This window comes from Vidua chalybeata, chromosome 3 (assembly GCF_026979565.1).
Source record: "Vidua chalybeata isolate OUT-0048 chromosome 3, bVidCha1 merged haplotype, whole genome shotgun sequence".
Classification (NCBI taxonomy): Eukaryota; Metazoa; Chordata; class Aves; order Passeriformes; family Viduidae; genus Vidua; species Vidua chalybeata.
This window is the reverse complement of record NC_071532.1, coordinates 56,339,544-56,353,512: the sequence shown is the minus strand read 5'-3', so window position 1 is coordinate 56,353,512 and position 13,969 is coordinate 56,339,544. Positions and strand designations below refer to the sequence as shown.

The window sequence follows — 13,969 nt, the reverse complement described above, 5'->3', positions numbered from 1 at the left end:
AACCCCATAACTTTTGAAGGACCATATGTTTATTTTGGTCCTAATATGTTAGGAGTTATTTCCAATCAATGTTCCTGTTTGTTTTTTCTATGTAATTGCAAAGCGGCAATATGTAGGGATACCCACAAGAAGCAATAGTCCCTGCAGATGTGTACTAAAGCCTCCATGTAGTGTGCTGCCTTACATCTGGGCAAGCCAGGGCAGCTGATGGGTGGTAAATTTTTAAGTCACAGCAAATGTATTTTATGTCCATATTACTTGAAATAAAATAGGAGAATTTATAGCAAAAAAAAAAAAAGGTTAGAAAACATGCTTGTTTAAAAGCAATGCAGGCAGATGCATTTCAAGTAAAACATGATTTCTTGTTCATCCATTTGACCACTGAATTCAGTGAACTAAAACTTTTTATGTGCCTGCTGAGATCTGCCCTATATTGTACTACAGCTTTGGAGGGAATTAAGCTTGCATGTTTTCATTTCTGCAAGTACGCATGAACACAACTTCTAAATACCCATAGCAATATCAGAAGGGAAGAGCAAGTATAAGCTGTGCTTGTTTACATGCTGCCAAATTGAAGAATAATTGGGATGCAAGTCTTTACTGTAGCTTTGTGGTGTATACTTAGTGCTTTATACAGAGCTCACCAAGAAGATGAATTGCTCCAAAAATTTCGTGCTCTGGACACTAATGGTGCTGTGGCCTCATTGGAGAGGGCACATTGAGGGCATCATTCAGTGAGGCTACAGAGATGCTGCGCTGGTTCTTGCTAATAGAAGGCATCTCCTGGTCCTGCTCTCCTAAAGCAGTTCCCTTCTCTCTGTACAACTGGCTTTAGCTGTGGGATCACTCTCCAGGCTGACTTTAGTTTTTACATCCAACTAATGAAGCCATCTCCGAGAAATGGCCTTGGGCAAACAGTTAAGGAAATCTTGGTTTTTGACCTGGCTATAGGGAAGTAAAGCTCTGAAGGAAAGCTAACTTAGGATCCATTTCATGCTCTAGTGAAGCAGGAGGACTAGAAACTCTAAATTTTAGTTTAAAAACTAGTCCTAGTACATGTGTACTGTTCAAGGAAGAGAAATCTGGAGAGGCAGAGTCTAATTAGTCTCCAGAATTAATTGGAAGACTTGAATAGGAAGCCTGAAATTCATTGTCTGTCAAATGACCTCATTAAAAGAATGAGTCACACCACCAAAGCAGAGAGGTGAAGTGATTTCCTCCCCTTTTCTGAATTATCGTTTCACCTTTGTTTTTGCCTTTATTATTTTTTTGCCAAAGGCTGAATATAGATGAGTTCAAATGAACTATATATTTAGTCTGTCTCTCATTAAAATTTGCCTTTAGAATTAGAAAGATGTCTTCTAGAAACAAGGATTTAGTATTAGAAATTAACAAAATCCTCAAGACTTATAATAAGGGTGCCTCCTTTCAGAAAATCTGTAAAAAAGAGTTTTAACCAAGTTTGCATACATTTTTGCACTTTCTAAAAACTTTCTTTTTTATTTTATTTACCAAGGCAAAGTGCTGGTGTGAGATTTTTCTTGTATTAGAAGTGCATGTAGCCTGTGTATTCCTGGCTATAACCCTTCAAGGAATAATGAACAAGTTCTTGAATCCTTAGCTGAATTATTCTTGTTTTTTAACTCCATGAATTAAATCAGTAGATATAGGTAGATAATTCAACCTGTATTACAGAAGTGCTTTTAACATAGATTAGTACATGGTCACCTTTCAAACGTCTGATGCTAAATTTCAGCATATCTTGTTAGGGGGGATTTCAGTAAAATGCTCTGTGTAAAATGATTTTTGTGTACAACGTAGAGATAGATGTGGATATTAAGTCTTGACTCAAATGCCCACAAGGAACGGCACTGCAATTTTTGAGCAATGGCTTAAGAAAACAAAATGGGTATTGGTGACATAAACCTGAGCTGATTAGTTATAAAGTGAAGGTTTACTGAAATGCTGCGAGGTCTCTTTTCCTGCCTCCGTGAGGGAAAATGTACATCTTTTCTAGAACGCTAACTTTCCTTCATGGGGAACAAAAAGCAAAGCAAGAAAGGCACAAGTACCAGAGCACAACTGTGTGGTTGACAGCCAGCTCCATGCGAGTGTCAGATGCAAAGTGATACTTAAATCAGAAATGTGCTGAACCAGTGCTCTGGTTTGGGTGTCTACAGGAAGTGCACAACAGTGCTGCTGCATTATGCAAAATGTCTGCCACATGCAAAATGTTTTTGTTGGGTAACACAGACCCTTATTTCAAGGAAAAAAAAAAAAAGTTCCTCGGGAATAAAGCCTTTAAAATCATTATATGTACTTCTTCAAATGAATGCCTTCTCTGCCTTAAGAATAGTTGCAGTTGCTTCAGATCTCCTTTAGGGGGTTAACCCTACAGTTTCATTTATTTTGGCAGCATTAAGAAGTTTCTGGGTGGTGTTAAACTTGCCTGAAGACTTCAAGCAAATAGCTTGTTTTGCAAAAGAAGGTGCTTTTAATAACTCTTCAAAGTTAAGGGGAGGAATTCCTCTCTTTTGCTATAATGTCATATTAAAAAGCAACTGACCCTTGGCTACATTTCATATCTAAGAGAAACTTGCTCCAGACTCTACTGAGCTGTGGGAGAACAGGCAGAGGAATGGCAGGGTGGGGTGTCCCTAATGACTACAGAGTACCATAGGTGTTCCTGCCCACTCTGCAGATGTCCCTTCCCATAAGGCTCTTACTTCTGTGAAGCTGCTGGAGAGTTTTGAGATGCAGTTCTTGTAGAGTATTTGTGACTTGAACAGACAATTAAAATTTTTTTCTAAGGGAAGAACTGCACTTCAGCCCATTCTTCTCCGAAGCTGTCTTAATCTGGTAGGACTACAGTTTGTTGGTTTTTTAAAATGGAAATATTTGCTGAGAGGCAATACAAATGACACTAATCCCAAGTAAAAATCTTCTATGATTGCTTTATTTCTCTAAGGATTATACTGCACAGCTTTATATAAGTTTGATAGGAAAAATATCCTAAAGTGTGTTTGTGTGTTTCAAGCAGCACCATGCCATATAGTTTTGCATTATCTATCAGATCCTTACAGTGATGATATGATGACACAGAACTAATGCAAAGTTTGTTGAAAGCTGTGCATTTTTAGAGTAAGCATGTCTTCCTCCTCCTGCTGATTTTTCAGTGGAGAAGTACTGGACTGTAACTAGTTTAAAGTGAAATTGTTGCAGTGGCTTGTGCCTTTGTGTGAAGTAAGACAGCTTCAAGAGGATGGAGGGAGAGGATTTGGGGGTCTTAAGAAACCTGTTTTTCTGACCATCTTATTAGGCTCTCTGTCCAGATGGGAAGCATAATACTGATATACGTAGATGTATTCCTGAAGTGGCCTTCACCTAGTTCAGGTTGGAAACCCCACTGTTGTGTAGCTGCTCTGCCTTTGCTGCTGTTCATTGCAGTCACAGGTAGTGTGGAGGCAACAATAACCATGGTGCAACAGTATATGCAGTTCACTATAGAGGTGCATAATCTGTCAGGAAAGGAAATTGATTTGTTGGGACCAAGGTCTCACCAGAAAAACCTGACATATTTCTCAGGTTAAAATACACATTTACATAGACTTTCCTTACGTGAAATGTAGCACCTTGCAATACATGTTTCAGCCTGACCTTTTTTGAAAGGTATTGTGTTGTCATTTAAGTGGTGACTTTGTTCATGGGAATTTTTAACTTCAAGCATCCACCCAGGAAATCATGCTTTTAGTTGTTTCATAGAATCATAGAGTGTTTTGGGTTGGAAGGGACCTTAAAGATTATCTAGCCTGACTGCCAAGGGCTGGGACAACATCTGTGAAGCTCAAAACCCTGTCTAACCTGGCTTTTCACATCAACCTAACCGAATAATTACATTCCATGTTTGCAGCTAGCTGATTTAATAAGAACCATTTTGTAGGTGTATACACAGTACTGTGGAAAAACATTATTTTCGCAATGTGACAGTAAGGAGGTCACCTAGCTTTTAATGGACCTGCAAGAAATTGTATACCAAAAGAGTTTCAGAGATGCAAATCTGTAAGCTTCTGCTCTCACACAGTTTAGAGAGGAAATCTGCTGAAACTGGGGAAAATATCACTGTGACTAAAGGCCTGGTCCATGAATTGGTCTGTTGTGTTCTGTTGGGTTTTTTGGGGGTTTTTTTTTTTTTGGGTTTTTTGGGGGTTTTTTTGGGGGGGGTGGGGGAAGGGCTGGGTTAATTTTTTGTTTGTTTGTTTTCAAAGTAGTGTCATTCACTTAGTTCTGCAACCAGCTTAACCTATGATATACCAGTGGTGCTACCTCTGGCTCCTTGTTCCTGCCTTGCCTTGGACTGACACAAGTGTTAGTGTGGGCTGGGTGGTGGGCCTGGTCAGAGAGCTGAGCCAGCTTGGAAAGTAGCAGGGCAAGAGGAAAAACAGCTGAGTTTTTTAGCCAGATCAGCTTTCTTGTACAGCTCAGTATGCAGCCAACCAAAATACTGGTTCCAGCATGGAGAGAGGCAGGAGAAACACCTCTTTTGGCAAGAATGCTGATTTCTGTGCAGGCTTAAACTGTGGAAGTCTGCTTTGACTGCTTGCATTGTATCCAGCCATAGGTTTTGCTTCATTCAGTGGTCAGTTTAAGGCCCTGTGCAGTACAAGCCTGAAAGATGGGTTATAACTGAGCCAGCACAGTCACAAGGAAAAGCTCATTGTTCACACTTCTGTCGGATGGGAAAGATGTGTATAACGTTCCTGGTGATCAGGTCAGGGAAATCCCATCTTAGCACTAAAAGCTTAAATAAAAATGTATCGTCCATGTTTTTTTTTAAAAAACTTGATTATAGTATTATGGGACCATTAAAATTACTAATATTTTCTGTTTTTTTCCTAGGAATTTATCAAAGAGCTGCTAACTCGGATAAGAGGAATGAGGAAACTCAGTCCCCCTCAAAAGAAGAGTATATAAATAACTCAAATTAATAGCACTCTGTAAAAGACATGGCAAGGGAAATGGGACTTTGAATACAAGACCTTTATTAAAATAATTGTCTTTCTCCACAACTTTTTTGATTTTATTCAGTTTTGACTCAAGGAATTTTTTTTTTTTGGTGTGTTTTAAGGGTTCTTTTTTAAGTGTCAATTATTTTTTATCAAAAATATCAGCAATTTGGATGCTGCTCAACTTTCACCTGAGGATTACTGAAGCAAGTGAAGAATCCAAGAGTTAGAGATGAGGGGCAGCAAGCCTATGTGGTGAACCAGAAGATCTTGTAAATTTACAGAGCTAGGAGACTTCTTCTTGCAACTAGCTGGATAACGTTTCTTAAGTTGGTTGTACATTTAACTCATGGATGTCAAGTTTCTTGTGCTTGTCTGTACATAAATTTTAAAGTGGGTTGTGAATACTGTTTCACATGGATGGAAGGAGAAGTTTGTTATAGTAAATTATTTAAATGGTGGTTATTGCAAATTTGCTATCAAAAGGTACCAATTTAGATCACTAAAATGAATGCTGCCATTTTTCTAAATACCCTTAAAGCAGCCCAGTGAAGAATCTCATCATATCTCCTTGTTTAGACCGCAGCATATGAAAATTGGGAATTTTAAGGGCTTAATTTGTAGACTTAAAAGTTATTTGGTTGATTTTGATGCTTTGCCAGGATCACTTCCTCTCCACCTCATGGTGTCTTGGAGCTGAAGAGTGATATCTAGAGAAATGTCCATGACCATTTAAAAGCTGGTTCATGCTGGAGGAAAGGCAGTGATACCAAAATGAATTGCAAGTACTGTATTGCTTTTAATGATGTGGTCTTAATCTAATGCAGATTCCTCTCCTATTACGGTAAGCAAGGAGTAATACAGCCTTTGTTTATGGCTCTGCCCTGAGAAGTGGGAGACTTCTTAACTTGGGCTCTCTTACTTGTAAGAGCAAGAGCAGAGATCCCTGCTCCCTTCTGGAAAATGTCCTAACTAGAATGTTTGATAAGCTACCATTTACTGGTAGGTGACATTAGTCAGGCATTTTATATCAAGGGTGCTCTGAACATATTTTATTTTTCAAAAGAAGTACATGTTTGTGAATTTTATGTATACTGGCAAGCTTTTTTAATGTATTTAATTTTGTAATGTTTACTGATGATTTTATTTACCAGATATTTACTCAAATAAATGGAACAACTTGTGACTTGTTACATGTACACTTTACAAGACTACTGTTGCTGAGTAGGTTTGTAAATGGAATTGCTTGTCAAAAAGAGCAGCCTGTAAGGTGGTAAGTACATGGGAACTCGGCTGTATAGACCCTAACTGGCTTTTAATGTACTCAGAATCACTCACACTCCTGTAACCTGGTGTACAGCTTCACTTTTGAAAGTCTCCTCCAGATGAAACTTTCCTTCCCTGTGCCCTAGGGAATTTAAAAAGAGATGGGGAAAAAAAAGCTTGGAAATTCTTGCAGATAAATGCTGATAAATTCAGATTTTTTTTCCCACCAGAGATGGACTATAGGGGAAGGCTTACACTGGGTGGCTCTCAGTTTCCTAGTGAAGGTGTGGCAGAAAGGGATCTCTCAGAAGGAGACACTCTACCTTTCTTCCTTTAGGCACCTTTTTGGATCCTCTAGAAATTCCAGCACCCCTGCGAAAAGACTCACCTGCAGCATTTTAAATTTAAATCTCGTATCTTGCTGAAGTTGCACTTTATCTCTGGTTTGGACTTGCTGGCAATTATAACGTTCAGAGTTTTGAGATGGAGTCTGAAACAGCCCACAATTTGAACAATAAGTGTTCTAGTAATTTTCACATTCTCAGATGCATTTTGTGACTTCACTGACAGTTTCAAATATCACTTTTTTCCCTTTATAATAACAGTGTGCTAAATCAGATGTCAATTAATGGCAACTGTACCAATTCTCTCATTACCTACAGCAAAAAATATTATCCACAATTTTTTTTTCTTTCATGTTTTTTGACTAAAAGCTGCCCACCTAACTGTACTCATGACATGTTTGTGTCTTTTATCGTATTCATCTTGCACTGAAATAGCTGTGCAAAGTAGCAGTGTACCCCTTCTAAAACCAGTAAGTTTGGTGGTGCACTTAGAAATGGTGAAGGCTGGGACAGTCCTTACTGTTTTGTTGCCTCATGGAGATGGGCTAAGTCACTTCTGAGAAGAGTTTCCTCCAGCACCACAGGTTTTGCTGTCTTAGAAGTGTCAGTGAGCAAAACCAAGCTCTAAATAGCTTTTGTTTGCAGCTGGCCTGATTTCCTGGGCGCTTTTGGGGTCTCATTCTTGCTAATTTTTACTTAATGGAGCTACTCTTGGCCTTGGTGTTTGTGAGGGGGGAATTGACCCATTCACTAAAGATGTAATTGTGCTTTATGTCTTTATACTGTGTGGGTGTTCTTGGCTCTGGGGCAATATTCAAGGGGCATATAAATAGCACACTGTTACTGAAACAACTTGAAATTAAATCTTACAGCCCAGTCTCTTCACTGTCTTGGCTGGACAGCTTTCGTGAGAAGGGCCAAGTTGCTGCAATGAGATCTTCCTCTGGGCTTTTTAAGGGGCTAATGAAAGAAACTGAAGTTCCTTCTCATAAATATGTAGTGAAGCTGAGGTTTTTATATTGGATTGAAGTGCCTTTGCAGTCTTAAAAACTTGCCTGCAAGAGCATGTGTTTTGGGAGTCTGATTCATGACATAATTAGCTTTTGCATGTTTTACAGCAGGACCTGACAGTGGGCTTAGAAAGAAAAGCAAAGTGCTTGTGTAATCATACTTAGTATGCTTCAGGAGGCTGCAGTGACAGGATGGTGTATTCCTGTGGCACAGAAGAAAGGACATGAGCCATTTGCCTGCCAGCCTTATTTTTGTTCCTTCCCCCCAACAGTGGGGTTTACTCCTGAAGTTGCCATTCATGCAGGGAACATCATGCAGAATGTGAAGGGAGAGTTTCTCTATTCTCAGAGAATATGGCCAAGAAAAGCAGGAGCAAAATATCTGCCCTATTTGTGCACTTGAAACTCTTTGACACAGAGTCTTAGTAAGAATTCTTAGTACTTTATGCTGGTAGGTAAAACAGCGTATGTGAAATTGAAATTACTCAGCAATTTATTTCTAAATGGGTTTTTAGATTCAGGACAGTCTTAATGTAAACATGCAGCTTCGGGGTAAAAAAAAATTATTGCCAGCCACGTCAACAGAAGATCTATTTGAGTGGAAGCTAGAAGAAAATGCAGGTCTTACTCTGAACAAACAGCTGAACTTAAAACTCTGGTGAAGTGCTGTAACAAAAGGAAAAATTGCTTCTTGGCTGCATAAGATTTGTCATAGGTAACATCATGCATAGATTGTATTTGGGTCCTGAGTAACCACATGCAATACTTTTCAAAAGGTGTTGAGATATAGGGAGGAAGCCAGAAAGGAAATTGGATGTCGAGAAGTCCAGGAAAAAACATCACTAAGAAAATTTCCTGTTAGGAAAACAGAAGAATCTTGTGTTATTGCATATATTTCTGTACGGAAAGAAAATGAGAGATGTCAATGCTTTCATGTGTGGGAGAAAAGCCTGACGAGGAGAAATACCTGCAAGATAAAGGAAAGAAACTTGAAGAAAATAGAGCATCCTGACGGTGATGAGCCCTTTGAGCTTGCTACTGTGGGAATAGGTGAGATTGACATCTATTAGTATGTCCAAATTGAAATGGCATGCTTTTCTAGATAATTTGTCATTGGATCAGTTATTCAGTTTCAGTCAAGGTAATCAAAAACCTTAAAATTCTAGACTTCTGCTTCATGGGGTTTTGTTTGTTTGGTGTTATTTTTTTCTATGATTGTTTTTGGTTGTTTTGGGTTTTTTGTTTTGTTTTTTGGTTGGTTCTAGATTTTTGTTAAAGTAGAGGAACCTAAAAGGAAACTGATTTCTATGTATTATGGCAATGTAACAACATGCTTATGTAGTGATCAAATCAGATTACTAATACTAGCTACACATTTTATATATAACTCAAGTACTTTTTGCTTGACTTTCATGGTACTACTTTTATTTTTTCTGAAGTAAGCAAATAGGAGTTGTGAATGTAATTAAAGTTGCTGTTGAAAGCTAGAGAGAAATTTAAGTGAAGAAGAGAAAATGTGATAAGTGCTTAGTGCAGTAAATTTTATTTTTGCCACTGGAGGATTCTGTCATCAGTGTGTACATAGTGTTTCTGAAGTTTTAAAATTGCTATTTGTAATAATCAAAGAGCTAATGGGATTTTATTTGTTTTGTGGTTTTTTTGGTGGAAGTAATGACCAAATTCTATGAACTTACACTGTTTACAGACTTTTCTGTTTTCCAACAAAAACTGACATCAGTTGTTTAATGAAACTGAGCTATTTAAAAAATTATTCTAAGAAATGTATATAATACTGAAAGTTCTTTTGGCTCCAGCATTTATAGTTTTCCAAAGGTGACAGTGGATTGGAGGGTGAAAGTGCCACCTCTCCAACGACACTGGACAAACTACCAGTACATCAAATTTCTCCGTCTCTATGAAGGAATGCAAAAACAGTAAGTTATTTACAGAAAGTGTGTGAGAAAGTTTGCTACAAGAATGTAAACTCAGAAGGCTTTAGAAAATCTTGAAAAATCAGGGCGACAGAGGTACAGCTAACAGGTTTTGTTTGGTAGTAAACTCAGATATCTTATTGGTATTTTAGTTAAACTTTTTACCTCCTAAGATCAAAATAAAAAATATCCTGTGGTAACCCTTAGCAGAGGTTTTGGTCTGCCTAACTGTATATTACTGGGTTGGACTTGAAGCCCATAATTACTTGGCAAAAAATGTAGCAGCTGATCCTCTTCAAGGACAGAGACTTGTTTTACCACCCCTTCTAGGGGCAAAGGGGATAAGAGCATAAGAGTCTTTCCTGCCTTCCTAAAGGAGGATCCTACAATCAGTGTCAGCAAGGTTTTGGCTCTTGCAACAGTTTTGTACCCAGTTTCTGCCACTAACCCAACAAACTGTGTTTTTTCTGTTGTGTCTTTCCAGACTCAATTTTAAGCCTGCCAAAGCAATAGTTACTAAGTCAGTTTTGGTGCCCATTGTCTCCTGTACCTCATGGTGTGTTTGCCAACAGTCTGCATTATTTTCCCCCATTCCTTCAAGTTTAACAGCTCAATTATTTCTCTTAGGGATCGTTTAATACTATATGGAAGTGGAAATGTGTCATGGTGTGTCATGGTCAGTACCAAGTCAATCCAAAAGACTAGAGAAGATGCTGTAAATTTTAGTGTCTTCTGATTTATGGCCTCATACTGCTGGAGTTTACTCACTTTTTGCATAATTTCTTTATTTCCTTGAATAAGTTTTCATCAGAGTGTGTATGTAACTCAGCCACAGACTATAGGAAGAGAACAAAACTCCTAGAAATAATCAGTTTCTCTTACATTCTGAGAAAGAAATACAAAAGTGGTTTTCATTTTCTCCCCCAGATATCTGGAAGATGCATTTGCAGTGCCACAGAAATGTTCTTGTTTAGAAACCTCAGGGTGTAGTGTAAGTGATGAAACAAGGACTGAATGGTGGCAGACACACAAACTCACCAAATGGACATATTCCTTGTGTCCTTTAAGAAAAGAAAAAATAAACCCACATCCATGTCTCCTGAGCTCAGTGCTTGTCAGAAACTAACCTACTTCTATTAGGCTCTACTGGGCTTTGTGCTGGGTCCAGACAGGTACCCTGTGGTGATGAGTACTGGTCCTTGAAGAATACTGTAGACATGAACACATTTCTGTAACTGCAGAAATTGCTTATTGCAATACCAGCTAAATTGCTTAATCCTGAATCCAGTGTTTGGGTTGTTAAGAAGCCAGTGTCTCAGGCAGAGCAGCAGGATATGTCATCACCCTTTTCCATTTTGCAGTGATTTGTGATGTGTACAGTCTCTGCTGCCACTGCCACTAAGGAATACTGCAGTTTTTCAGGCATTAAATTAAGAAAGAGCATGTTAGCATGTTTTCATTTGGGAGGTGCACTAGTTTGTTACCAACCCACACATATCAATAACTTTGTTCCTCTGATATAGGTACCTAAAAAGGACACCTTTCAAATAGGTATAGCTGTAAATATGCTGTTACCAACTGGCAGTGTCTGGTTTACTGAGAAAATGAAGCTGTTCAATGTTCTTTTTTCCGAACTAATTTAATTTATGCCTCCTAAACTCCAGTTAACCTTTTAATATAGGTTTCATAGTCATAAGAAAAGCTTTAGCACCTTTGGGGTATTTTTCTGGTGCTGGTTTTGGCTTATAACCAGGCACAAAAGGATCTGATATTGGAAAAAGGCTAAAACTTGTTTGTAAAATTCCCTTCCTTAGAATTGTCTCAAAGGTATTTCTGTTTCCATATCAACAATGTACCACAGTAGTGCTTGTTTTATAATGGTAAATCCTTAGAATTTTAATAAATTACCTAATTTGTTGGCTCTTTCTTTTGTCCTCTGATGTGCCTTGGCCAAGAGCTGATATTTGAAGTATTGATTATTTCTTCATCTGTGAAGTTGTACATTCAGCTCAGCACTTAATCAGTCTGAGGCTGGGTTTTTTGTGCTTGGCACATGGACAATGTGTTTAAAGATATGTCAGCTTCTCAAAATTAAAAGTTTTAATGCCAGGGTTGAGTGAATTGATAATTGTTTAACATTTTCCTCTCCCGGTTACCTTTGAAATCTGCAAAACCTGAGTGCTTCCTGAAATTAGCATGATTTTTTCAGTTCTAAACTTGTTAGGTGCTTCCTAATTAATTTAGTACTTGTATTTCTTACAGTTTTTATTTATAGTAGCATTTAGTATCTGCTCTAACAACTTTCCACCCTCCCTCAGAATTCTTCTCTTCTGCTCTCATCCTTTTGTAAAAGACATTCAGGTATGTCAAAATTATGCCACATCTGCAGCACCAGCAAAGATAACTAGGCAGGGATTCAAGAGAGATCAAATAAATCAGACTAACCCACAGTATTGCTCTGTTTTCTTTGCTGGAGAAAGTTAGGCTGTCATGCCCAGCCCACTCCTGAATTTCACATCTTTTCCTTCTCACACAACCAGACTCTTCCCTAGGAGAGTGTGTTTATTTTAGTTGTTTAAGCGCCCAAAATAAAGCACTTAGAACTCAGATTTGGTTCAAAAATCTCAGATGGAACTAATTTTTGAAGTTGGCTTTTTAAAAAAATAAATAAGTTTGGAGCTGTCCTTTCTCAGTCTTGTTAATTAGAAATTGTGGAGCAACTGTCAAATATGCAGGGGGGCAGGGGACCCCAGATCAAACAGCAGGCATGGAATATGCTGCTCTTTCACTTCTTTCAAAGTTCCCTCACTGTCTGAACCTTGCGTATCTCAAATGTTCAAGAATTATAAGACAAATAAAATAGGCACTCTGAGGCAGGAGACCTAAATCTTTTATAATGCTTTGATTGTTCCTTGAGTTGCTTTCTCAGGGAGCACTTGTAATTTGTTCATACTGTTGACAGGAGACTGAAACTTCCTTTCCCAGCTCCAGCAATTTCAGGAACAGAAATCATTGGAAAGATGCTGGGCTTGTGATAAAAGCATTAAAGTCAGAGACAATCAGGGAAATAACATCTGTAGATGCTGGAGCTGACCTTACTCTTAATCTGCTATATTGCCCTTTTGGATGCATCTCATGTAGCCCATGGAGCTCTCCCTGTGCTGGTAGAAGCTCAGGCCTGCTCATGCACAAAACCCTACGAGGCAGACAAGTTAGGTAAAATTAAAATATGCTGGTGTTACTTGGCATTAGATGTGGTTTACTCTTTATCCATTTCAATGCAGGCTACTCATTTCATTAGCTGGAAAACAACCTTCCTTTAAAGTAAGTTGGTGATGGGGGCTTTTATATATCACTTCATCCCTGCTTTACTGCAGTACACAGGGACCCTGGTGAAAGAAAAGCACTCCTTCAGTGAGTACTAGAAACAACCAGCTCTCTCTCTTTGGTATAAATAGTTGAGGGCAAAGAGAAGCAAGCTCATTTTTAATGTGTTTAGATTGAAAGTGAGTTGCAGTGGAGCCTAGCTAACACCCCAAGCAATTATACTTCCAAATTTTGCCCTTTGGGGACAGAAGAAGGCTGTCAAATGCTGGGCTCCCTGTAAAACAAAAAAGTCTTTTGAGTTCTCTTCATTTTTAAAAGGGTCACTTACTGAGAGCAAACAACTCTAATAAATGAATAGTAGTTGATGCTCAAAACTTGGCAGAAGGTTTCAGAGCTGTGTAATGGCCTTTAGGAGATGGATACACAGCTTTCTATGCCATGTTTGTGGGGAGCTCCATAGGGGGAGCAAACTGAAATGACAACATATTCATTATATCCTTTTTCTGTAAATGACAGATTAGGTGTGGGGTTCAATTATCCACGGATCTTTCCCTCATGGTCTGGGACTGCAGTAGTGCTTAGGGGAAACAGATAACCAGCAGTTACCTTCTGTATAGAGCTTTGGACAGGGATTATCTTACAAGATTTGTGTGAGTGCTGTTGGGATTTATTCAAATTAAATTGGAACCCTCCCACTGTTAGGGCAATGCAGGAAATTAAAAGGGTTCCCAGAGATAGACCAGGTCTGCATGAAGAGCAGTTGATCCCACTGGTTTGTCTGGTGTCAGACAACTCGAAATTAAGCCAGAGGTCAGTGCCACAGCAGTGCATTAAAGACTTGTAATTATTTACTTAGACATAGCAAATGACTGAGCTCTTGTATTTAAAGACCACAAAATACTTTCCTCCCTATTCATTGGCATTAATTAAACAGAATTTAGTTCTTTATTTCATCTATTATTCATCTATTATTCCTGCTGACCTGTTCAAGACAGATTTCTGCTCCATCTATCCTGTTCCAACCTAAAAATCCCTTACTGTCTGCCATTTTGTCATCTGTCTCCTGTGTTGCAGATCTTGGAGAAGTA

General features: G+C 38.5%; 1 protein-coding gene across 1 annotated transcript in view; it reads left to right on the top strand.

Moving 5' to 3' along the window:
• PPP1R14C (protein phosphatase 1 regulatory inhibitor subunit 14C) overlaps nucleotides 1-6,196 on the top strand; it is a 51,627-nt gene extending 45,431 nt beyond the window's left edge. Inside the window, exon 4 of the mRNA XM_053939546.1 lies at nucleotides 4,897-6,196. Coding sequence (XP_053795521.1) covers nucleotides 4,897-4,971 — 75 coding nt within the window. The 3' untranslated portion in view covers nucleotides 4,972-6,196. The remainder of the gene's footprint in view (nucleotides 1-4,896) is intronic.
• Nucleotides 6,197-13,969: the final 7,773 nt, after the last annotated feature.